General features: G+C 47.5%; 2 protein-coding genes across 2 annotated transcripts in view; both read left to right on the forward strand.

Annotated features, from left to right (window-relative positions):
- Positions 1-26573, forward strand: part of LOC103290005 (major histocompatibility complex class I-related gene protein) — an 86244-nt gene that overhangs the window by 26151 nt on the left and 33520 nt on the right. The window contains exon 6 of the mRNA XM_054711609.1: positions 3004-3180. Within this exon, the coding sequence (XP_054567584.1) occupies positions 3004-3056 (53 nt within the window). The 3' untranslated portion in view covers positions 3057-3180. The remainder of the gene's footprint in view (positions 1-3003; positions 3181-26573) is intronic.
- Positions 9531-11695, forward strand: IER5 (immediate early response 5). Its single transcript, XM_054711610.1, has one exon. The coding sequence runs from the start codon at positions 9819-9821 to the stop codon at positions 10725-10727; it is 909 nt and encodes a 302-aa protein (XP_054567585.1). The 5' UTR covers positions 9531-9818; the 3' UTR covers positions 10728-11695.

Raw genomic sequence — 26573 nt, forward strand, 5'->3', positions numbered from 1 at the left:
TCCAAATTATGAACAGAGAGGAAAGAACCCCGCCCCCAGCATCCATCATGTGTTGCTTTTGAAAATTATTATTTTGGAGTACGAAGCAGTTTCCTGTCTTTAAAGCCTATCATCTATTTCCCTTCCAGGTGGAGCCTGGGCTGCCTGCTAATTTAATCCCCTGGGTTTCCCCCTCTGCCTTCAAGATCGCAGAGACGCAGGCTTCAGAAAGAGGGCACCTTTGTGTCTTCCTCCCCTGGAGGCCCCCATCTACCCTGGCAGCGAAGGAGATGCTATTTTGGGAAACAGCGGCTGAGTGGGAAGGATTGTTAATTGTTTGTCAAACCCTTCCAGTCTAGTTAGATCTCATGGCAGAGAGAGAGAGAGAGAGAGAGAGAGAGAGAGAGAGAGAGAGAGAGAGAGAGAGAGAGAGCAAAGCCATACCCTTTTCTTCATTCTATTTTACTCTCCCCTCCGTGGGAGGGGGAGTGGGATAAAGGGCTCCTTTTCCTCCTCAAGCACAGGCACCAAACTGTTTTGTTTTGCTTTTGTTTTTTTAAATAAACCCAATTCTTTTAACCAATTGGAAACACATTGAAAAACATAATATTGGCCCCCAAACCAAGCAAAGTGTAATAGTTTCAAAATCATTTATAAGCCTCAAAACAAATAAACCAGAAGTTCCCTCCATAACAGAAAAGAGACATCAAAAAGCCCTCCCATTCATTCAGACCAGAGCTTTCCTTCAGCCCCTTGAGGCCAAACTGACTAAGCAGATCCCCCTCCCCGCCAACACCCACTGACACACACCACTGACACACATGAAAACAATTTACCCAGACACACTGATCGGAACAGCCATGGTGACATGCGCTCACTCCATCACGCGTGGGCAAATTCAAAATCAAACAGAAAGAGCCAGACTGAAAAAGGGCTCCTTGTGGTTTTGACCTCACCAACCACGTGCCTCTGAAACTTCCCAAGCATTACTCAGTCTGGGGGAGGGCGTGTGGGGGAGAGGGGGAAGAGGGGAGGAGAGACAGGGAATCAAAATCTTATTCTTCTTAAAAGAACATTTTATAACTACTTGTAGGTTGTTTTTCTTTCTTGATTAATTCTCCTATGGAAAGATGTCTAGTCCACCTTAACTTTTAAAGGACACCTTTTCTCCCCAAAATGGTTTTTTTTTTTTTTTGGTATTTCAGGGAATTACTAAAGGAATTGTTGCTTATTAGGAGAGGAGTTGGACGCAGATAACCTTATACAATGATGATTCAGGGAAGGATGTGAGAATGCTGCCCATGTTACTGTCCTTTTCCTCAAAAGAGCTCGGACTGCCTTATAAACATAAATCTGCTAATCCACACCCTAGCTCCTGGTCAGACAGCAGGTCTTAAATTTCCTTTTACGCTGGAGGATGTGTCTGTATGAATACTTGGAATTTGCTTAGTCAAAATGAGTATGAAAAGAGGTAGTGATTTTTGGTTTTCAAACTGAATGAGCCTTTATGGTATCATTTAGATAAGCTGTGTTGATCTAAAATGAACTTGACTTTTGAACGAATTAGAATTCGTTTTATTAGGATGGGAATGGGAAGAAGAGGCAAGACTTTTGTATTGGCTGAAAGATATATAAGTTGCCCCTAAATGAGGTGCTGACACCCAGTAGTGTTTTCAGTACATCACTAACCCATAATAAATGTTTAATCAGAACAGAGTAGGTGAGCAATTACTTTCTCAGTAATAGAATCACACATTTGTAAATAGCATAGCAGAAAAAGCAAACTGTATCAAAAATCAACTTGTTTTATGTGAAAAAATAGCTTTCATAGGGAAATAGTTGAGCTTACGGTCATAAATAATTAAATTATGAGCTAGGGTAAGTTGAAATGTATTTGCAGTGATAATTTGGCTAATGTGCCACAAAAAAAATTTATGTTGAGTATTCCCTTTTTTTTTAACCCTTGAGTTGGCTGTTTGAATATTTTAGCTTCAACTTTTGGTAACTCAATAATTAATTTATCAAATAGTTATTGATCCCTTGATATGTATGTACAAATATTCATGGTTCTGGTGTAGATGAGGCAGGATGCAAAAAAAGTGTAATACAGTATCTCCCGGGACTTTATAATGTTCCTGGGAACTGAGAAATATATCTACATACAAGTTAAATAAATAACATGTGAGTAAACAAAATACAAAACCAAAATAAGGGCATCACAAGATAAGTGATACTGTGGTTTTAAGTAACAAAGGACTGTGTGTTTCCAAGTGAGCACTGTAAACACCAATGGGCATGGAAGGCTTCATGGAGGAAGTGGTAGTACAGAACTTGGGCACCAGGGAGAGGGCATTTTGTTGAGGAAGTAGATGAGGCATTTTTTTTTTTTTTAAATTGTCACCAGAGGATATGCTCATTGATTTTAGAGAGAGTGGGATGGAGAGAGAGAGAAACATCCATGTGAGAGAGAACATCGACCAGTTGCCTTCGGTACACACCCGGACCAGGCTGTTGAACCCACAGCTAGGTATGTGCCCTGGCCAGGAATCAAACCTGCAACCTTTCAGTGGTATACTGGATGACACTCCAACTGAGCCACACTGGCCAGGGTGACAGATGCTCCTGATTAGACCTGTCTAGCTGGGGAAGAGGTAGGGGCATTTATGTTGCTCAGGACGGTAGAGAGGTTGGAAAGGTTTGCCTAGATTTATAGAATCATGGAATTCTAGACCTGAAATGATCCTGAAACAATCAGCTAGTCCACTGGTTCTCAAACATGGCTGCACATTGCAATCACCTAGCCAGCTTTAAAAAATTCCAGTGCCTGATTCTGATTGAAGCATCTGGGGTGAGACCTGGGCGTCTCCATATTTAAAGGCTCCCCAGGTGATTCTAACGTGCAGCCACAGTTTGAGGAACAATAATTTAGTCCAACTCCCCACTTTTACCAGGTAAGGACCATCTGCAACTCTGCCCACGCATAGCGGGCTCTGTTCACCATTCCGGGCTGTTTGTCTTTGGCAGTGTACTGTGTACCACTCTGGAGACCAGGCCCAAGGAGTGGATTTTTGCCATAAATGTCATGGAGACCACTGAAAGCTTTTGTGCAGGAAAGTGGCACGTTGAAAACAAATGGCCCTGTAACTTCAAGATGAAAAGAATGAATGCACCCTAACAACACATGAGAACGATATTACCCAAGTGAGTACTCTCTCTGCAATTTAAGTTTGCATGTACGTATTTTGAATTAAAAAATAATATTGTGATAATCGCTAGATCATCATATTCAGAAACGTAGACTTGTGTTTCTCTACTTCTGTGGCGACTTCTCAGTTCTAGAAAGAATTCTCTGCTGGCCAGTTAGCTCTGTTTTCTACATTTTCCTTTGATTTTTCTCCTCAACTCTGCAACTGTTTTTTGTTTCATTCCCTTTTTACTTTATCTTTCCTCTCCTTTTCCTCTTCTCCAATCAAGGACCTTTTTTGTTAATTGCTCACAATATGCTCATGCATATTTATATGTCCACACCTCCCTATCCCTTTATTATCCCTAGGACAATGTTGTCCGATAGAAATATAATTTGAGCCACATTTCTAAAAAGGAACAGGTTAAATTAAATTTGATATCTTTTATTTAACCCAGTAAATCCAAAATTTTATCATTTCAACATGTAGCCATTCTAAAAATATTAATGAGATATTTTGCATTCTCTTTTTGGTACTTAGACTGAAATCTGCTGTGTTTTACAATTTACCTTCCACTCTGAAACTAAATTTCCAAACTTCAGAAATATGACACAACTAGAGGCCCGGTGCATGAAATTCGTGCATGGGTAGGGTCCTTAGGCCTGGCCTGCGATTAGGGCCAATCTGTGGGGCAACCAGCAGGGCAATCAGGGGGCCCCCGCTGGCACCCGCCTTGGCCAGCCTGGTGTGGCCCACTTGCCAGCCCCACTCCCTGCCACTGCCTACTTGCCAGCCGGCCCCGCCCCCCGCCTCCGCAGGTCACCTCCCTCTGTGGGGCTATGTGGGGTGATCAGGAGCGGGGTGGGGGTGGGTGGGGGGGCTCGCTGGCACCTGCCTTGGCTGGCCTGGGGGCAGCTCCAGGCTCAAATTATATTTCTATCTTGTTGAGTGTCTGCCCCCTGGTGGTCAGTGCGCATCATAGTGACTGGTCGCTCGCCGTTGGGTCATTTTGCATATTAGACTTTTATTGTATAGGATAAAGTTGGTTTTCGGGACAAGGGTTTTATTGATCATGTTTCAGTTTTTAGGTTTGAATTCAATGGAATTTAAAATTCAGTTCCTCAGTTGCATGGGCCACACTGGCCTGGTGGCTACTGTATTGAACAGTATGGGTTTTATATGGTGGTGTGTCCCCATTCTGTGTCTTGAGAGGGTACTAGGTTCATTTTAATGAGGTTTGAGTGCTCTGCTTATTGATTTGCTTTCCTAAAGAGTATTACAGAAAGCAAGGTATGACAAGGATGATCATAAAAACAACCAAAGGGTCTCTGAACCAAGATAGGAAATTCAGGACAAGAAGGGTGGGGCTGTAATAGTTTAGAAAAGGAAATGGGGGTGAGGAAAGAAAACAGGCTTTGGTGCACACCCTAGTCAAATGCTATTTGGGGATAAAGAAATTCTACAGTAGTCAAGCAGCCCAGGGAAAAAAAGTCTGTAAAATATGCAGCCTTGTGAGAGAGAAAAAGTTGGATTAAAAAGTGGATTTGTCTGTTCTCAGAAGAGCAAGAGGAGTATCGCTTATATAAAGTGCTAATATTGTACTTTTATAGAACTTTTTACCTAAAAAATTGAGACCCAGCCAACATGGCTCAGTGGTTGAGCATCAACCTATGAACCAGGAGGTCATGGATGGATTCCCCGTCAGGGCACATGCCCGAGTTGTGGGCTCGATCCCCAGTAGGGGGTATGCAGGAGGCAGCCGATCAATGATTCTCTCTCATCATTGATGTTTCTATCTCTCTCTCCCTCTCCCTTCCTCTCTGAAATCAATAAAAATATATTTAAAAAAAAAGAATTCAGGATGTCATACAAATGATGATTCACTCACATAAGCAACTTTGGCCAAGAAAATGTCAAAAATCCTAACATTGAAAGGCAGGCACAGTGCAGATAACTTATTTACTTTTAGTATCAAACTGTTAGGATTTTTAAATTTCATTTATTGGGGTGACACTGATTAATAAAACCATATAGGTTATCATGTGCACAACTCAATAAAACATCACTGCATTGTGCGCTCACCACCCAAAGTCAAGTCTCTTTCTGTGCTCAATTAACTTATTTTTATTTCCCCCACCCACTTCTCACTCATTGTCACTTCTTACAGAGATATTGTGTACATAACCCATAGTGAGTTTGCACTGTTCTTATACAGACTAGACTCGGTTTAAGGCAATATAAGCTCTGTAATCACCTGATAATAATACTTAGCCTTCATTAGTCAAGCAAACAAGAAATAAAGTCAACAGCAGTGGGCAGACAGACCCTGTACTGAGAGGAATTCCCAGGCCAGAGCCAGGTAGTGCCTGAGTGGAAATAGTGGTGGCCAGTACTCAGCATGCTAATCTGCTCATGCCAAACTGAGAAGATGGGGGGTGGACAGACAGCACAGACCCACTGGATATGCTTGGCCATTTCTTCCAGAGCAGGGCTTCTCCTGTCTTTCTGATAGCCCTAATGCTTCTCATAGTGCTACCAGTTGTGTTGTGTGTTTTTTTAACTGAGAAAATCTCAAAGATGGATGACAGCAAATTTAATGACTTGCTTCCTAAAACTTAGAATTTGTTATAGATATTCCCACCTTTTTTGGTAAATGGAGGTGAAGCTTGCTGATCATAAGAGCCCAGGCCCTCCAGAAATAAGTTCTCAAGTTACCATTTTGCTATTTTAGGATTAGAGAAAATCCTGATAATAATAGTGATCATGCTCAATCTCAAGGCAGCAGACATTTATTGAGCACCTATTATGTGGTGCAGTAGAAAAAAGCATTCAAAATTCAACAAACACTAACAGGGTACCTACCATGTGCTCAGTACTGAGCTAGGCACTGGTATAACAGTAACAACAACTAGACTTAGAAAGTGCTTGTGTGCTGCTAGACTGTACTAAGCACTGTAGGTATTTTTCTTATTCCCATTTTACACAGTAGGTGACAGAGGCACAGAAAGGTTAAATAACTGAACTAGAACATGGTTTTCTCATTTAACTTAGATGTGAAATAACTTTTCAAAAGTCACACGGCAAGTAAGAGATGAAACAAGGTTTGAACCTCAGAGCCCCACCCTCACACCTTAGAGTTAAATAGATTTGGAGTTGAATCCCTCCTCTCCGCCTACAATTGTCTGACTTTGGGAAATCACTTAACCTTTCAGAGTCCTAGTTTCCTCTTCTGTAAATGGAGAAAATGACATGTGCTTTTAGAACTTTATAAGGATGATAAATAAGGCCTGCAACGTGACTAGCACAGTGCCTGGCAGACAATATCATTATTAGGGGCTCATTCATCCAAGTGCGTAATCAATCACTCAGTATGCACTGCTGTGGCAAGTTGTTGAAATACGGAAATGCTTCCATGCCAGCTGGCAGAACCTCTGCCCTAGGCACCTTGTGTACCGCCCTTTCGGGCCATTCAGTCCTTCCTGCAGAAGCCCGGCCTCCCCACCCTCTCCCCGCAACCGCAGGCACTCTAAGGGCCTCCGGGACTCTGTTCTGATGGTTAGCGCCTGGGTCACCCAGTTGTTAAATATTTTCACTATCTCCTGGTATAGATGGGCTTTTGCCTTCATTGAGAGCACAGCTAGGGAGGGGCCCTGGGCATGAGAGGGAAAAATGATGAGGGCAATGGTGAAGAATGCTTCGTGCGATGCAGGATGGCGAAATGCCCTGCTCAGGTGGGTCAGGAAGGCTTCATGAAGTCTGGCTCTATAAATGACCTGTTTGGGTGGGTAGTGGCTTCCTAGCTATCCCTAAGGTTCATTTTGTCTCTTGTTTTTTCATTTTCGCTATCTCTACCGAGTTCAGGCCTCATGACCCTTTGCCTAAACTCCCACAAGAGCTTTATAATTACGTGGTCCTCTCTCATATTAAGTGTACTGACTGTTCTAGGATCCATTCTGTGGTTCTCTGACTCAGCACCCTTTAGTAGCTCCCAGTGGCCCATCTCTTCACTGAGCCGTCTATGACCCACTATCACGTAGGCCCAGCCTCTGTTTCTTGCCTTTTCCACTTACGGTGGTGCCTGGCATACCTGTCAAGTGGGATGTTCTCTGTGTGGGATTCTGTTGCTCCTGCTGCTTGGAACTTGTGGATCCTACTTGAGGATTTTTCAATACCCTCCTCAAATACAACTTCTTTCTCCCATCTAAGTCCCTCCCCACCCCACTCCCCCGCCCCCCATGTCTCTTCTCCCACCCCAACGTGGTGTTGGGGGTGATGTGTTCTGATAACTATCATACATTGGTGGCTTATTATGTGCCAGGCTGTTCTAAGAGCTTTGCATGTTACCTTGTTTTAGCCTCACAAAAAAACTCTTAAGGGGTAGGCACTGTTGTTATCTTCTTTTAAGATGAAAAAGACCAAGGCACAGAAAGGCGAAATAACTTTCCAAAGGTTACACAGCAAGTAAAAAGTGGAGCTGGGATTCCGACTCAGGAAGCTTGTCTTCAGAACCTGTGCTCTCTTTTTTTTTTTTTAATCTTTTTTTTTTTTAATGAATCTTTATTGTTCAGATTACAATTGTTTCTCCTTTTTCCCCACATATCTCCCCACCACCCAGAGAACCTGTGCTCTTAATCCGTGTTTTATAGTGACTAATAACTCTCAAAGAAAGAGAGAATAGAAGAAAGCATTTCTCATGTTATTACTCGAAATATACAGGTTGTTTTGTAATTATTTGTGTCGTTATTTTATGTCCTTCTTTATGTGAGCTGAAAATTCCTAGAGGGGAGGCACTCTGGGCCTCATGGACTGGTGTCTCAGTTGCCATCAATCATTTGTGGGCATAGGTAATGCTACTGAGGCCTCACATCCTTTGGGGGCCTCTGATCGTGAATTGGCCATAATCAAGCCCACCTTTCACTAGTATGTCTCCTAACTAAATGCAGCGAGTCCTCAAATGTCATTTTGTTCAACGTCTTTTCCTTATAACAATGAGATGTCATGGGAACTTTACTCTTGTTTACATCTATTAGCCTATGGTAAAAATTGGTTTCATTATACATCATTTCACTTAAAGTCACAAAACCTATCAATGACATTACATGAGGACTTACTATACACCACTTGGCCAAATCCTCGTCAGGCTAACTGTTCCACATAGACTCCCAGAAAACTGTGCTTAGATTCATGATTCAGACTGTGGCTGAGTTGTCATTTATGTTCTGCATAATAGAGCAGATGTGTATGCGATTTCTCCCTTTTAGAGTTGGAGAGACTAAAGTGTCTGGAGGTTATGTACCCCGAGTTATCAGGCAGGTCTGTGCTGGAGTTTAAGTGGGACTAACTGGAACTGACTCTCCAGGAACCGAATCCAGGACCCTGGACAACCCTGTGGTGATTCTGCCCTAATGTCTTGTACTAAGGGTCAGTAGATGGTTGACTGACCAGAAAATTCTGGAACACTCTTCCCCAACGTTTTTACCTTGGCACAAAATAAAATTATGACATCATGATGAGAACACAGAACTTCTCTATTTATATTTTTAGAACTTGCTAGATTTTTCCAAGGGTGGCTGGTCAGCCCTCCTGCTGGAGAAAAATCATTGTGGAGAATCCGTACCACCTTCCATCGTAACCTATGTGACACTGTGTTTGTTCTTAAATCTAGAGAACAAAGTGATAGGTGCTGGCCTTTGAACCTAGACACAACTCCTTGATAAGCAACCAAAATGTAGGAACTTTTAGAACCTCCTTTTTCTTTTTTCGGGTTTACAATTAACAGATGCTAATGGGAGAGAGAGAGAGAGAGAGAGGAGAGTGAGAGAGAGAGAGAGAGAGAGAGAGAGAGAGAGAGAGAGAGAGATTCTAGGGGGTAAGGGACTCATACAAAATTAGTATCTGTTAAATATCTTGTAGTAATACTATTTTGTTATCCAGGGGTATCCCTTGCCACGCTTTACTGTCATCTCCATTTCTGCCAAGGGTGACCACAAGGTTTCAGGTGTGCGGCGCCCTGGAAATGGAGGTGGGGCGTGGGGTGATCAGGAAAGGATCCGGACTTTATTGCCGAGCAAAGTCCACCTCCACGATGAAAGTTCCAATGGTTTGTTTTGCTTTGGTTCTGGCAAGCCAGCGCACAAGCCAGAACCTTTTCCTACAAACAATCCAGGGGCTAAGTCTCCTACCCTATCACCTACTTTCTGAGCCCAGGCCCGCCACCCGCCTGTCGCTCGCAGCCTGCACACCGTGTCCCCTTTAAGAGACTGCTCCGCGGGACTAACGTTCGAATGGCTCTGGCGCCCCTCCTCGGGCTCCGATTGGCCGCGCGCAGCTCATGAGGGCGTGTCGGCCCGCCCCAGAATGGTTGGCGGCCCTTCGCGATTGGCGGGTGGGGAGCTTATATAAAGCGCCGGGCGGTAGGGCTGCCCTCAGTTAGCGACCGGACGTGCGGCGGGGCGTTTGTCTGCACTGGAGGGGACGAAGGGGTCAGTGAGCGCGTCATCGAAATTGCTTCCTCCACGTAGTCTTCAGTTGTCGAGGGTCCACCCCTGGGGCCGACTTTTTGAGGCCTCCGACTCCTCTCCCGGCTTGTGACCGGGAGCCCGGGCTCAGCCCTCACCTCCGCGCCCGTCCGCCGGGGAAGGGTCGGCAGGCAGGATGGAGTTCAAGCTGGAGGCGCACCGCATCGTCAGCATCTCGCTGGGCAAGATCTACAACTCGCGGGTCCAGCGGGGCGGCATCAAGCTGCACAAGAACCTGCTGGTCTCCCTGGTGCTGCGCAGCGCCCGCCAGGTCTACCTGAGCGACCCGTGTCCCGGTCTCTACCTGGCTGGTCCCTCGGGGACCCCCCTGCAGCTGCCCGCGGAGCCGGCGGCCGGGTCCCCGGCGGGCTGGGGAGAGCCTCCCCCGCCGCCCGCCCCCGCCGCCGGGCTGGAGCCCGAGCCGCAGCCCGAACACTCTGCGGTCCCAGACGCGCTGCGGGCGGGTGACGCGGAGCCCGCGACTACCGTGACCTGCGCCAGGGACACTCTTCAGGGCGGAGAGGTGGCGGCCGGGGGAGCCGGGGACCAAGCCGGAGGCGCGGACGTCTTCCCGGAGGGGCCCCGAGAGGCTCGCCGCTACTGTGGCTGCCCCCCAGGTGTGGAGGACAAGCCGGGGACGCCGGGCGCGTCTCCCCCCGGTGACTGCAGCGCGGAGGACGAGCCCCCTGCGCCGCCCCCGCTCTGCCCCAGGAAGCGCCCCGCGGCGGGGGCCGGCGGCTGTGGCCCCGCGGGCCGCCCGGCGCCCGGCTCGACCCCGGTGAAGAAGCCCCGCTGGGACTTGGAGGGGCCGCCGGGCCGGGCGGAGGAAGGGGAGGAGGAGATGGAGACCGGGAACGTGGCTAGCCTCATTAGCATCTTCGGCTCCAGCTTCTCGGGACTCCTACGGAAAAGCCCGCGGGGCGGCGGGGAGGAAGCCGAGGGCGAGGAGAGAGGTCCGGAAGCCGCCGAGCCCGGGCAGATCTTCTGCGATAAGGTGGTGCTGAGAGACATGAACCCTTGGAGCACAGCCATCGAGGCCTTCTGAGCTCCCGGCCCCGCGCGGGCTGGAGGTTGAGCATCGGGCGTCCCGACGTGCGGGCTGGGCTTCTGCCGGCCCCGAGGACGCCCCGGAGACCGCAGGCGCCGAGCGCGCCGGGGAGACGGTGCTGCGGGGCGGCACGGACTGCCCTCGGCCGCGGCGGCCCCGCTGTGTTGGCCTCTCTGGGGACCTCTCTTGAGACTTGGGAGCGTGAGGCTTATCGGAAGAGGACGACCGTTAATTTGTGTGTGTCTGTGTCTGTGTGTGTCTGTAAGTTTGTTTTGTGAATTAAGACTATTTTGTCCTTCTGGAATGCTTCGCCCCTGCCCCAGGGCTCAGGAGACTGGGGGCAGGCGGGGACTTTCCTCCACCAGCAGCGCCGAGAAGGAAGCGGCTCGCCGGGCCCGGGAGTTCCCCATTCGTTCTCGAGGCAGGAAGGGACTTTACACACGCCCCTCACATGAAAGCCAGAGCCGGAGCAGGGCCCGGAGCGGCGTTTCCTCGCAGGATTTCATAAGACCAGAGTGATTCAGTCTGGAGTAGAGACTTGTATTATTTCTCCCTCCCCTCCTTTCTCTCACTGAAGAAACGTTTAAGGAACCCTGTGATTATTCTGGGAAAGGGGAATCTTAGCGGCCCCTGTCTTCCCCACAGGGAAAAAAAGCTTGATGAACTTCACAGAAGAGTTCAAGCTTGGAAATACGGAGTTATAGAGAAAAGATATATTTTTAAAAGCTCTAGCTCAAAACTACTACACAGTGCTTTTAAAAAGTGTTGAATGAAACAAAGTTTACAGACAGAACCCCTAAGTGAAAAGACCTTATGGTTTTGTAGATATGGTGACTCCAGTCTTTGTTGTATAAAGGTTGGGGGAGCTGGTTTTTTGTACAGTATTTTCTCCTTCGTTGTATTGATTTTTGTATAAAAATGTAAACTTCACGTGTCTGACACGTATTAAATATTTTGAAGCAACATCTCTGCCTCCTTGTCTGTAATCACCTGTCTGGGTTGGGAGGAAGGGGGAGGAGGGGAACTGTGGTCCAGGCTGGGAAATGGAAGGTGTGGTTCTTAATATCAGTCAAGCACAGACTGGGGATATTGTTTGCTGACTAAACTAAGTATCAAGAGACACGTTTAAGTTAATCCCGCATCAGAAGACTGCTATTAGATACTAATATCAGTGGCCTGCCTGTTTCTTTTAACTTGCCAGTAAAACTGCCTTTTTCAAAAGTCAGTTTAGGACAATTTTACTAGTACTTTTTACAGCTCAGTCTGATGGTGTCTTAATATTAAATAACAGTAAGTACCGATTTTTGAAGGTTTTCACATTCACAAAAATGTTTTTCACTAAAACCTTTTTGTCTCCTGATAAGCTATATAACAGCTTTCAGGTTGGTTATTGAAAATAACTCACATATGAAAGAAGCTGATGATACTGATTTGCCCAGCTGCTCAGGCCCACCTCTGCATTCCGGTGACTGTCAGGATAGCATTTCCAATGCCTTTTCCCGTTTGTTGTTAAATCTGTAAAAAGTAAATGCATTAGTGAAAGGAAATTGCTTGTGTCAAATCAGATATGGGAGGAGGCCTAGGAGGACTAAGCAAATTTAACTTATTTAGCAAAACTTCCTGATTTGTTTTGTCATCCAAACGGTGACATCAGTGTTTGGGTGGTTGTAAACATGTAGGTGATCATTTCACTAAAGTTACTGCATTTGAGAGGGCTTTTTGTCCAAGGCAAAATATTCAATAATTGAAAGTTATTCAATAATCTATTTCAGAAGCAAATCAATTAAAGAACAGTATCTTAAAATATGGTTGTTAGTACTTAGAAATATGGCATTGGCCCATGAAGCTTATGAATAAAGAGAGTGTTGGAGAGATGGGAGAAATTGAGGAAAGAGTAGACAAAGTTTTAAGTAAAGTTAGGGCCTTTGAGCAAAAGGAGCATATGAATAGCGCTTGGGCCTTCCTAAACCCCTGATGATATGAACTTCTGTCACAGCTGAGTAGGCCAGTGCTTTGATATCTTTGTGAACCTATTGGTGATTCATTAAGCATAAGGAACTTTCTACTTTATGCTCTATCACCATAACATGTTCCTAGAATTAAACATTCTCTAATCAAACATTCTCTATCTTGTTAAAATTGACTTGTTTGTCTTTGAGAGAGAGCTACTTAAGCTCTGTTCTAGCCACACGAGATCCATTGAGTGCTGACTGCTTAAACTGAAGAAGGTGTCCAGGGCCTTGATTCTGCAAACATTTCCGGCTGCTAGAAAGTAATGACGGTGCTTGAACAGCTATCTCAGTGCATTTTTATACTTGAGAGGGGGCAACATTTGTTGTGTACAAGAGAGTTGGTACGTTTTAGATGAGACGAAAGTTCCTGTTGGTCCCTGTTTTCACATTAAGATGAACCACAGGACCAAGTGTCTGCTTAATGTAGAGAATGTAAGTTGACATATTTGATAGTTGGGGAGTTACAGCTTTGTAGGAATTCAGAAAAGGTCATTATCTTTTTTGTTGCAGAATTGTTGCAGAAGCAGTATGTGTAGTGGTTAGAACATGGGCTCTGGAGCCAGACTTCCTGGGCTTGTATCTTGGCTCTGCCATTGATTAGCTGAGGGCCCGTGGACAAGTCACTTCATCTCTCTGTGCCTCAGTTTTTTCAAATGTGAAATTGAAATAATCATATCTACCTCATAGGGTTGTGCAAATTAATGAGTGAGTGCCCCTAAAGTTCTTAGAAAAGTACCTTATACATAACAAGCATTCAATTAAGCTAGTATTGTTAAGGTAGAAGTGAATTCTGTGTGTAAATCAGATATATGATGATCAAAGAATTGTGTTATTTATAAGAAAGGAGGGGAAAGGAGAATCTATTTTTTAATTATCCTGCCTGTGAATGCGGGGTTCTTTTATTCTTCTATTTTTCTCTGAACACTTGACGGTCCCAAAGCTTAGCTCCATCAGCATAGTTTTGCTGGTTGGCAAGTCTCACACCAACCTAGCAACTTTCCTGATTGTAATCAAACAACTCGGATTTTCAGGGAGGAGTAAGCAGGAGTGAAAACACTCAAGGAGCAAAGATCCTGTTGACATGCTTTCTGTGGATGAGCAAAGGGGGAAAAAATAGCCCACAGAGTTATTTTTAGCCTGAATTGCTTGGGCATAGAATGTTTCTTAAGCTGTGTTAATTGATGGGTCCCGGAAAAGAGCTTCCCAGTGCCAGGATGGGGCTATCACACAACTACATCAGATTCAGAGTGGCTAGACATGAAGCAATACTGTTAGTACCGAACTGCTGCTTGACCACCCTGGGAAGGACCTGTTCTCTTGATCAAATTAACCTCAGCTCTGGTCTGGGGGAGGGGTGGGAAGAAATTAACAAAGAATTTATATGCACATATGTATAACCTATGGATAGTCTATAGTTTGGTGAAGGTGGGAGCAGAGTGGAGAGATCAATGGAGAGGGGAAATGGGAAATGGGGGTATGTATTTCTTTCAAAAATAAAGATAAATTTTAAAGAACAACCTTTTTTCGGGGGGGGAGGGGAGAGGAGTGCTTTGTGACAAGTACTCCAAGAAGATCACTTTAATAATGAGTAAAGGTGTTAAGTTTAGTACAGTACTTCTCAAGCATGTCTCTTTCCAACTGTTTTCCACACAGATTGAACTTGGGGAAGGGAACTAATGGATGGACAGCTTGAACTGCCCCTCTGCAGCGATCGGGCTTGCTCTAAGGGACGTAATGCAGTGATAATAACTCTTCAATCCCTACCATTCATCACTGATTGGGTTTTGGGGTGGAAAGTGAAAGAGAATGGGCCATTTAACAACCTTGGTAGAATGCTTCTCAGAATAAAGATTAGTAAATATTGGGAACAGAATTAATAATGACAAAACTGCTCCATTTTGTCACTGGATTAGTCTGAGTTTCTTACTGCAACTTGCTAGGCATGACAACGTAGCTTAGAGCCTGTGAGCCTGTGAGATGGGGTCGAAAGGCTAATACCCACTGTGACATGGAGTTTGATGGACATTTATTTCCTTATACTTTTTAAAAGTAGAGTTAGTTCAGTTCACTGAATAACCAAAGAACTTCTGATCTCTTGCCCTAAATATTTTATTCTTGTCCTGTTTGTGAAATTTTTTATTCTCCTGGACTTGCTTTCATCCCAGCAGTTACTGAAAGAAAACGAGAATGAAAAGAAACGCTGATCCAACCCTCCCGTGACTATGAAAGAAGCCATTACTATTAGGTGCAGAACTCCAGTGGAGAGAGAGGGCTGCTTCCCAGGGTTCCTGGCACTCTTTCCAGTAATGAGCAGTTTGTCTCTGAGCCTTTGAACCATTGTTCGAATTTAAAATTCTACCCAGTGGAAAGCTTTGGGAGCAAAAATATAGTAGAAGCCGAGTTATGTTAGGATTCATTGTGATCTTAACTCATGCCCTCGGAGTTTTCAGACAATTATTGAAGGTACAATAGAGAAGGGAATATGTGAGAGCAGAACGTGTAAAAGGATACACACAGCTAGTAGAATGCTTCCTTCCTCATCCACACACAGTTTTTCCCATTGCCTGCCATCCACCCCCACCCCCACCCCCACCCGCAGCGGGAAAGAGGGTTGTAAAAATAAAATCCCTCTCTAGCAATTGCTCTCTCCCAGAGGAACATAGCCCAAAGCATCTTTGCTGGACTATATCCTGGGGTTTAGCTCAGACTTTTGGAATCTTACACGCAGGGCGGGAGAAGCCTCCGGGGACTGCATTCCTGAAAGGGCCTCTCTCTCTCCCCTGCTCTTCTGACCAGCTGCATACTCCACCACTGGACCCTGCCCACTTATGGGGAAAGATGCTGCCCACAAATGGGCAGGTGACGAAGAATATGGGCTGTCAGCTTTTTGAAAGCTGCTGGGAGAAAGGCTGGCCCCTAAACATGATTCTTTTAGGGGATTGGTATAATGTAGGCCTGTGATATTTGTTGGTAAATCTACTTCTTTTTTAAAATATAGTTTTATTGATTTCAGAGTGGAAAGGAGAGGGAGAGATAAGAGACATCAATGATGAGAGAGAATCATGAATCTGCTGCCTCCTGCACGTCCCCCATTGGGGATTGAGCTCGCAACCTGGGCATATACCCTGACCAAGAATCGAACCATGACTCTTGGTTCATAGGTGGACGGTCAACCACTGAGCCACACCAGCTGGGCTAAGTATACTTATTAATAGCTTTCTGGGACCTGGTCACAAGAAGCCCCCGTGTTTGTGTGATAAGCCACATCCTTAACTTACAAGATGAAGGTGAGACTCGCCTTCCCCTTTTCTACCCATTTAGCACCAAGTCAGCCCTGGCCCCAGCTCTCTACTTTTCCCCTATGAACTGGGCCTCTGACCGGCTGTCCAGCCCAGTCATTCCAGTAGATGCCAAGGCACGGCTCCGTTCGGTTTCTCCAGAACTCAGGGAGGTGCCAAAAGCCATGTGTTCCCATCTGTTCGTTCTGTGACCTGCTCCACCTCTCAGGTCTTGGAGAAGGGCAGCTGCCAGGAGCTTGTGTCTCGTTGGTAAAGGAAAACGGATTAGAACCAGATAGAAGATATAAAGGAACACCTCAAAGCACTGAAGTTGTCCCTGGGGTGCAGGGTTCCCATGGCTGCTCCCCACACTTTCCTGCACCCAGGATACTACCCACTAGAGTTTTTCTCCAACTTGATCCACATCTGCCTGGCTTTTTCTTTCTAGCCAGTGACAGCATCCTCCTGCCCTCTGTGGCACAGATACTCCCTTCGGTGCGGTGCTGGATTGCTTGTCCTCTGACTGTCTGGGTCTTTCTAAGTCTCTCCTCCCGCCCTCCCCTCCTGAAGACACTGGCGTTCATTGTTTGCCTGGGGAAGAGGCTGGGTGCTCAGGGAAGAGCTGTGACTGGGAATGCCACCACCCGCTAAGAAGGAGTAGAGTTGGACTTAATGACCTTGACACTTGCAGAGTTTCCTGAGACTATACCACTGTGGTAGCTGGTCTTCTAACCCTGGAGCCTCACCAGACCCCCAATTCCATCACAATAGCTGGGGGTGGGGGGTGGGAGTAGCCATGCTAGGAACAGCAGCAGCGCTGAAAACCAGCTTGGCTGGCGGCCAGATGGAGGAAAGGAGAGGCAAAGGCAGGGCAGCCCAGACACGGGCTACACAGCACTTCCCACCCCTTCCCTTTCCTGGGGCTGCAGGCGCCGCTTTCTAGAACAGAGAGTGAATCACAGAGCTGCTCTGTGAAGAAAATCCAGAAGCACCCCTTTGCCTTGTCTTCGCCCTCGAGGCTTTGATTGACTAATAGAAACTTTTTACTGTGAGTTCCAGAAGTGGGAATGGGGGCCTGGTTCTAACTCACTGGACGCATGCAATAGAGCTGACCAGCAGCAAGTGAGCTAGAGTCTCAGTCGCCAGGAGGAATTGCCACTGAGTCAAGTTCTGCTCAAGGTCTGCTGTGGGTGGGCCCTCCGCGCCCCCACCTCTTCCTCCTACTCACCACTTTTCTTTCCTCTTGGCTTGTTCCAAGCTGCACCGCGATCTCCCATTTCTTCTAACAACTTCCCAGTTTTATTTTTGGTTCGGAAAAGGGTGAGAGAGCGCCTTAGCATCTGCATTTATCAGTTCTCTCCTCTCTCTCTCTCTCTCTCTCTCTCTCTCTCTCTCTCTCTCTCTCTCTCTCTCTCTCTCTCTCTCTCTGACTGTGTGACCTACTTTAGAGACTGGAGTTGCTTTTCTTTTTATGGCCTTGGGAGAAATCCCTGAAAGCAAAGATTCTGTCTCAGAGGCTGAACTGCAGGTACCTGGGACATTTCGCTCAGGTGGTTATTACTCGGATTTCTTCGGTTTTCTCCCCAACCCTACTCCCTGTTCAAAATGCATTTTAAAGCTGTCAGGAACTGAGCAGAGATCAACTAGCAATGACACCATGGCAGGAGTTTAAGCTTCTGCTGGGTCTGACCAAGAGAGTGTGGAACCAGGAGCTGCCCCTGCCTTTGGCTGGTCTCTGCCATGGCTTGGAATGGAGCTAAGACGTAGGGTCCTATGCACAGACTTGACATGCCCAGAGTTTGTTCTGAAAATTTGAAGTTCACAGAGCACTCTTGTGAAATATAAATCTCCATCCTCTTTTCCCTTAAAACAAAAAAGTATTTTAAGAGTCTCTCCTGGTCTGCACTGGGGAGAGCAGTTGTAAAGATGCTCTGGGGGCGAGTCTGGCCTGTGGGCTAGCCCAGCTGTCGGCTTCCTGACCTTTAGTCACCTCAGCACCAGGCATCGAGCTTCCTGACATGGAACAAGCAGCTCCTTAAGGCCCCTGAACTCCCCCCTCTGAGAGGGGGGAGGGGGAGACAGAGTGGGAGGGTCTTCTAGTATCAGTGGGGAAAGAGTAAACAGCCCAGAAGAGTGAGTGAGGAGATGAACTTGAATGGTCAAGTAAGCCCTCCTCCCCCCAAGCAGAGGCAGTGATAGAACCCACCATGGACTGCTTCCTGGGACCCCTCTGAGCAAGGGACCTGTGGACCAGAATCTGAAAATGTGACTCACTTCTTGGAGAGTCACTCCACTTCTTTTGGTTTCTATTTATAGTCCAAAGGGGGGAAAGTATCCACTTGCCTCACAATTGTGACTTGGAGACAAATCAGTGTTTGTAAAGCAAAGATAGAAGATATAAACAACTCGGCCCTGGGTCCCATCTATTAAGTATTTACAGGAACACCCAGAAGGAACTCATCAAGGGGGAATACAAAGATGCAAACCACAGGATCTGGCCCTCGAGTCAGATTACATTCCAGAGGAGATGCAAAAACAACATAGAACCCAAGTCTGACAGTAGGTAGGTAAGTGTGATCTGGCCCCTTGCTTCTCAAAGTAAGGTGCAGGGACCAGCAGCGTGGGTATGAGGAGTCTGCCAGAAGTGCAGACTCGCAGGCATCACCCCTGATAGCTGACTCAGCATTTTTACAAGATTTCCCCAGGTGGTTTGCATGCACTCTAAAGTTTAAAAAGCAGCTATTTCCACTGACCTCAGGGTCAAGTGTGAACTTCTCAGCTTGAGGTCACTCAAGGCTTAGCTCCCTTTGGCCATTCCTTCCCTCACATGCTGCCTCCAGCCATAAGCTACTACCTACAGGCCTCTGGGCCTTTCAAATGCTGCTCTTTAGGGGGAAACATGTAGAGACGGTTCTTAAAGCGAGAGCACAAACTCTCCAGGTGAGAGAGGAGGGCAGAGACTCGGGATCTGGTGAGGGGGAAGCCAGAGGTAGGGAATGAAGTGGGAAGAAGGTGCTGTCAGCAGAAACACAGTTTGTGTAGAGGTGCTAGTAGAACCAGAGGAGATGGGCAGCAGGAAAGGAAAATGACAATAAAGAAAATGCCATTGAACTAAAGCTTGTCATTGGTGAATTTGGGGAGCTGTTCTGGCAGAAGAAGGTAGAGAAACCCTGATTATGAAGGGAGTGGACGACAGGATGTGGAAGCTCTGGCTGTATCCCCCTCCCCAAGAAATTTCACATAAAAAGCAAAAGAGAACCAGGATGATGGCTAGAGAGGACATTGGGTCAATTTAAAGGGCCTGCAAACGTCTTAAGACAGAAGCATGGCTGCAGAAACAGCGATATTGAGGTGAACGGGGCCTGAATATATAAACTGCTAAGTATGGGTCTCCTATCAGAAGGAATCAACACGTTCTCTTCCTTCTCCTGTCAAATGAAAGGAGACTGGAAACACCAATAAATCACTCCAGGGATCTTGTTAGTATCAGCAGCCGCATTCTCTTCCTCGCTCCCAGCCCTAACTCTTGCAGCTTAAACTCTGCCATACCAGTTGGCAAGGTAACAAACTAGGAGAGGTTCCTGGAGGATGAAGGACCACTCCCCAAACCCAGTGCCGCCAGCTACCAATCTAAACATATATATTTCTGAGGCTTCATCCTTTTTACACTAATTAGGAGTTTAAAACATATTGGAATGCAGGTGTGTGCTATGAGGAAAACAGGATTTGGAGTTCTTCTCATCAGAACAAACACACACGCGAGCAGACACACACACACACTCACGCACTCTCACACACTCCCTCTCTCTCATAGCCTGCTCTCATTCAGAAAGCCAGTTATGAATGAGCGTGGTTTCCTGGGTAAAAAGTGATCTCTTCCTCTCCTCCCAAGCAAGTCTGACCTCATCTGTCATTTTCAGTGCTAGGATTAGTCTGAGGCTGAGGACAGATGAAGACATGTCCAACAGAGGCTCCTGAGAGAAGAGGAGGAAACAGCAGTTTCAGGTCTCCCAAGGCAACTGCTGAGAGGTTGAGGAGATGAGAGCAGGAGTGGGAGAGGGAAGAGGGGTGGGTGGGTGGGGAAAACAAGAGAGACAGATGTCTGTGATGGTTTCAAGAGAAACACTAGACTAAAATAAACTCAGAGTCAGAAAACAGGAAGAATGTGAGAAAAGGAAAAGGTAGTGAGTGGACGAGAGCTGCAGTGCATTTGATGAAACGTAGCCCCGACCAGATGGAGAAACAGCCTCATCCCCCAGCAAAGTCCTCTGGAAACGGGGGCTGAAGGGGGGGTGTGTGTGTGCAAAGGAATTAATAGCTCTCCTTGGTGTGGGAGCATTTGGTGCTAAAGCTGTAAGAGATTTACAAAGCAACATCATTACTGGACCTTCACCACAATTTTCTGCAAGGATAACAGGAGTCTTTGCATGCCTAGACCACCCAGAGACAAAATTCAACCCAGAGCTCAGAATTCCTGCCGTCTGTTTGCTCCCTGTCCTAATTAGCTGAAGCTATTTCTGAAAACAGACCAGCTCCTCTCACAGATCCCCTTGCAGCCCTTTCCCCGCTGCTGTGCGCACCCAGTGCTTCTCCTGACTTCTGTCTGCTTCTTCCACTCAAGCTCCTTCTCGGGTGCCAGGGCTGCAGACCTTGGCCTCACCCATCTCTCCTCCCCTCCCCCCACCTCCCCTCTTGTCAACACACCCAGACACTTGCTAAAGCTTATAGCATTCCCTTCATTCACCGGGAAGCTCAGTTCCACTCCCGCTTCCCAGTTCCCACCGTCACCTCTTTCAATCTTTACTTCAGGTCCTTATTACTTTAGTCCGTTCTCCCCTTTCCCTCAACGCTCCCTTTCTCCTAGCCCTACTTTAGAACTAGTAGATTATGCACCTTACAAATATTGTTTTGGTGATGTTATCGGTCTCTGACTCAAAGCCTCTATTGCCTCCGTGAACTCCTCTGCCTGACATTCAGCCTTTCATTCAATCATTAGTTACCATCTACTCTGTGCCAAGCACTGAGTACAAAGATGAGTGAGGAACTGGGTGCCTGGTGGGCAAGAGGGATGGAAAACTCATTACAGTTCAGGCTTAGTACTATGGTGATCAAGGAATATTGATGAGGGGGTGCTTAACCCGGACAGAATGTCAGGAAAGGGTTCCTGGAAGAGGAGGTTATTTCTGTGCTGAGTCGCAAAAGGCAAAGGGAAGAGGAAAAGCATTCCAGGCAGCTAGAGCTGCTTGTGCAAAGGCCCTGAGGCCAGAGAGCTGATAGTGTCTGGACATCATAAATGCTTCATTATGGTTGGAACATGGGTGTGGAGTGGACATGCCCCCAAGGATTAGGAGAGGTCAGACCACAAAGGCCAGGCATGCCATGCTAGGGGGTTTGCTCACTTTGAAATATGAAGGCTTTTAAGCAGGGGTGGGACCCAATCAGATTGGCATTTAGACCCATCACTGGCTATCTTGTGACAGGACTGGGAGTGGAAGAAGAGGGAAGCCTGGAGGCAGAGTGAGGCAGGGGCCAGTTAGAAGGCTGTTCAGTCACCCAGGTGAGCCCAGCTGGTGTGGCTCCGTTGGTTGAGTGTCATCTAATGCACCAAAAGGTCACTGGTTCGGTTCCCAGTCAGGGCCCATGCCCAGATGTAGGGAGCATGTGGGAGGCATTGATGTTTCCATCTCCCTTTCCTTGCTCTCTCTCTAAAAAATCAATAAAAACATGTTTTTTAAAAATCCAGGTGAGACATTACTGGGGCCAATAGCCACAGTGACACGTCTCAGGCACCTATTGAACATTGCCTTGTATTGTTGCTTATGTACATGTGTTTTAATTTCCTGAAATTCCTTACCTCTTTCTTCCCCACCCAACTGCAAATTCTTTGAAGATAAGTGCTGGACCTTAATCTTATCTATGTAAAGGCCTTCCTGTGCCAGGATCGACACTGATGTCAGCTGAGAGATAGAAAGTGAAAAAAAATGGGGACGAGCCTACAAGTCTTAGGAGGGAGCCCACAGCCAAAAGAGAGAAAGGAATGTAAGGTTTCTTTCACCCCAGCCCCACAATTCCTGCAGCCCAGCGGGGTTCCCACTCCTCTTTCTTCCTAAGTTGCCTTCCCCGAAAGGATTTGACGGTTGTAGGGGTATTGAGTAGGAAGGGAAGCAGCACCAGCTGATGCTTTCCCCTTCTCACGATTAGACAAAGAGCAGCGATGTTGACAATGGCCAAGCCAAGAAGAATGCGGCCGTCTGCCTCAGCCCTGGGACCTTGCTGCTAAGGAGGGTGGCACTGCGCTTGGAAAATAGGCAGAGCGTGGGGAACAGTAGCCCCGAGAAGCTGGGTGGGAGGGGGGCTGCAGGGAAGGCAGCCGCCTCTCAGGCAGTGAGTAGAATCTAATCATTTAAGCCACTTCTCTGGTTACCCTGCTGTCTTGTAGGTAATTGCCTGTTTACTCACTTCCAGTTCTCAGAGGCTGTTGGACTCCTGCTGTTCTGGGAGTTGTGGGCTTAGTAACCCCCCTTCTCCCCTCACCTTCTCCACTGTATTGAGCCCACTGGGAAGAAACAAAGACCAGAGTTCAAGTTCTAATGAGGTCTCCAGTGAGGTAGAAGTGATAGTCTTCATTCCTCCCAGACGGAGAGATGTTGAAATCCCAGAACAGCTCTTAAATTGGCTACCCTTTGGGGGCAGGTGGGGGGTGGGGGTGGGCAACTTGGGCCTCTGGAGTGGATTTCTGGGAGAGGGGCTTGGAGTGCAAGTAGTGCTCCTGGGCTCATTTCTTCCCCAGCCCGCAGTCCCCCTCCCCGCAGGAGGGCATTTGAGTGCAGCATGTAATGAACCGCCGAAAGTAGAGTGGATTAAAGATGTGATAAACACAAGTATGCAATTTGTACTCAAAGAAAACAGTAGAAGATAAGTCGATCCTCATGTGTATGACTTTAACTGGCAAGAACTTGGACTAAGGCCCCCCATTCCCCCCCACCCCAAATGGATCGGATGGACATTAACTAAGTTCCGTATCTGCATTCTGCATTTCAGTGGTGAGGGACGGTCAAGTATTCCTTTACGTGAGACTTCCTGCGGTTAGGGACCCGAGATTCTGTGAAAACATTGACACCTTGCTCGTAAAGCTATCGCTATGCAATCATCTCCTAATTAAAGCACATTATCGCTTATCTACAAATAGTTAGGGCTGCACTAACTAACCAATAGGAGACCCCGGGTCAAACAAACAAAGATAATTTACTGTAGACTATCAATATGAAGGTAATTGATGAGTTTACTCTTGCTTCTCCTTAGGGAGATTAGGTCCTTAAGGTCTCTTAGCCTTGATCTCTGTTCAAGTTCAGTTCTCCCCTTTGGCCAGTGCCCTGAGGAGGCAATTGGAGTCCTTGACTGGGAGGAAAAGTTACAGTGTCTCCAATGGCATCTGGGGCACCTCTGCCTCTTCTTTTCCTCCACTGTCCCCCGCTCTCAGCAGTGCTTGTGACTCCCCTCAAAGCCACGTTCTCCCAGGATCCCTGTGCCTGGACCACTTTCCCCACACGCCTGCTGGACCAGTTACTCCTGGCAGACATTTCTTGCTGTCATTATTTGTTTCCATGTTTCTTTTCCTGACCAGACTGTGCCCTCCCGTCCTCTAAATCACATTCATCCTTCTATCCCCATAATCTAGATGGGAACCTAGCACGTGGTATGTGCTTAGCATTATTTGGCGAGATGTTGTCTGGGGAGACTTGAGTCTTGGTTTGGCCATTCACAATCAGTATGGCTTTCAGCAAGTCCCTTAATCCTTCTGCGTTTTCAATTCTTCATTTTAAATTCTGCTGATTCGAACTCACAGTTACAAATTAAAAATGAAACAACGGTGGCAGTGCTGAACAAAACGCCAGGTGGTGGAGGTGGTAGGAGGGCCACTCAGCTCCAAGCAAAGACGCGTCTGTCTCAGTATCTTCGGGCTGCCATAACAAAAGCCTGGGTGGCTTAAACAACAGAAATTTATTTTCTCAGTCTTGGAGGGTGCAAGTCTGAGATCAGGGTGCCAGCATGGTTGGGCTCTAGTGAGGGCTCTCTTCCTGGCTTGCAGACAGCTGCCTACTCATCGGATCCTCACAAGGTGGTGGTGGGGAGGCCACAGTCCTTATGACCTCACTTAACTTTACTTATTTCCGAAAGACCCTATCTCCAGATACAATCCCATTGGGAGTTAGGGCTTCAATATATGAATGAGGAGGGCACAATTCAGTCCACAGTGAATATTAAATGAGATTCAACAGTACCTAGAACCCGTTAGTCCTACCCCAAGTCCCCCAACTTGCAAATCCTGAGTCCAAGCACCCTCTCGTCTTGCTCTCTGGACAACAGATTGTCGTTCTGGTCCTGTGTCAACATCTATTCTTTTAGCACTCCCTGCCTGTCTGTTACTGGGACTGCTCTTCTGGGCTTGGATTTGGGTGCCTTCACTTGGGGTGTGTAGGAGTTGGAGCTATCTTTTAGGCTGAGGAGTTAAAAGGAAGTCTGTTACTGCCTGGTTGTTTAATGCCAACCTGAGTCAAGGATACAGGAGTGGCCCCGGAAAAACAGTTCAATTTCTCTTTGATGGGATTTCTTCCCTGATTCAGAGGAGACTGGCAGAGGTGGTCTGTATCTCACTAGGGTATCTGGAGAAGTAACCAGCAGTCTCAGGAAAGCATTTTGCAGCTTCAGTATATGAATCATGACTTGTGTATCTATTTATAGATGTCCCAATCACGAAAGCATTTGTGTGGCATCTCCTATGGCTTATGGAGAATTTTTCATACATTAACTCATCTCATCTTTACAACCACCATCTCACAGATGAGGAGACTTAGGCGTAAATGGCCCAGCAAGTCTCATGCCTAGGTCCTCTGACTGTACACCCCCAAATTCTTTCCTCCATACCAAGGTAATCCCACTGTACCACTTCCAAGAAAACATGGGGCTCTAAAAACGAGCAAAGTCCAACTCTTTATGTTCCTCCGCTATGACCAAACATAGCTGCTACCCTTGTTTTATTCCCCACATAGGAATCTTTTTTTTTTTTTTTTGCTCTGGTAGTTTATGGAGTCTCAAGTAGAAAAATATAGGAAATGAGGTGTCATTTTTAGAGGAAAGGACTTTGTGAATGCAGTATATTATTTTATTATGTTCCTTTAATTTGGGACCAAATTGCAAGTGACCCTGAATTACTTCTGACTGTATTTCCTTAGGATGCTTGTCCATCCAGGACAAATGAATGTGGAAGGCACTACCTGGTTCTAGTCATAATGCTAACCATTAATTTAGTTCAGAACCTTCTATGTGCCATGGGCTTTGTCCTGAAGGAACTTACATTCCAAGTAAGTTAGGGGTAGACTATCCCTTAAGAGGGACAGCATAGATGGGACCCTCTTTGGCCTGTCCCTTTTCTCCCCACCCTTTCCCATATGGTCGGTCAGAAAGCCTCAATTCTGACCCTACCAACTGGGATGCTGGAGACGCTCTTTGGGGGGATCTGCAATATTCCCTCTTCAGCACACCAACAAACAAAACGCACGCACGGGATGGGGTGGGGGTGGGGGGTCATGCACCATCAAAATCTTTTGGGGGGCGGTAATCCTAGCACGGAGCAATAGGGACTTTTTTTTTCATGGGGTGCAGTGCACTCAGGGCAGGGGGACACCCCAGGGCGATCCTCCTCCAGCCCAGTGCTCCCTGGGCCCACACTTCCCGGTTTCTCAGGCCCTGGGGTAAGAGAGGGCTCTCTTTTCCCGGCCCCTCTTTCATCTGGCCCCCACCAAGGTCTCCTCCCATCCCTGGAGGAAGGGCGGGTGATCCCGAGAAGATTTCCAGGGGCAGGGAGGTCAGGCGGTGCCACGGGTGAGGAGACTGGGAGCCCTGCACCGGCGCTCCGGCAGCCTCCGCCGCTGGGGAGCTTCCTCCCTGCGCCCGCCTTTCCGGCGGGATCCGGGGAGGGGAGGGCGGCTTCCTGTGCTGCTCCCCGGGTGCCCCGCCTGAGAGCCGGTCGGGCGGAGGCGGGGCGGGTAAGAGTTGCCTCCCGCAGCCGCGGCCACGGTTGCTGGGGTAACAGGGGCGGGGGGAGCACAGGTGGGGGGTAGGCCGCTGCAACCCGGTGGACGGGCCAGCTCCGCGGGCGGGCGGGGGCGGGAGTCGCTGCCTCGTCACCATGGGAACGGCGCAGCTATTTCCAAGCCGCGGGTGTGCCAGTGGCGCGGTGCCAGGGCGCGAGGGTATTGCAGGACAGCGGCAATCTGCTGCGGCCTGGGACCTAACAATGCGCCCCTTCTGCAGCGCGGGCCTCCGGCGAGAGGCCGGCTAATCGGAGGGGCGGAGGATGCCCCCAGCTCCTCGCGCTTTCTGCTTTCTCTCGGGTCCTCCGCGGGGAGCCTGGTCGGCCTGTGCGCTCTGGCTGCACGTGCTGCCCCCGCCGCCCTTGACAAACAAAGCGGGACTCTCCCGGGCGCCCCCCTTCACTCCACCGACCCTTTGATTTCTTCCCACTCTCCTTTTCATCTCTCACTCGGTCCACC

Source organism: Eptesicus fuscus, chromosome 22 (assembly GCF_027574615.1).
Source record: "Eptesicus fuscus isolate TK198812 chromosome 22, DD_ASM_mEF_20220401, whole genome shotgun sequence".
NCBI lineage: Eukaryota > Metazoa > Chordata > Mammalia > Chiroptera > Vespertilionidae > Eptesicus > Eptesicus fuscus.

Excerpts from the sequence above, each read along its gene's own strand:
- IER5 (XM_054711610.1), top strand. The coding sequence starts at position 9,819 with ATGGAGTTCAAGCTGGAGGCGCACCGCATCGTCAGCATCTCGCTGGGC.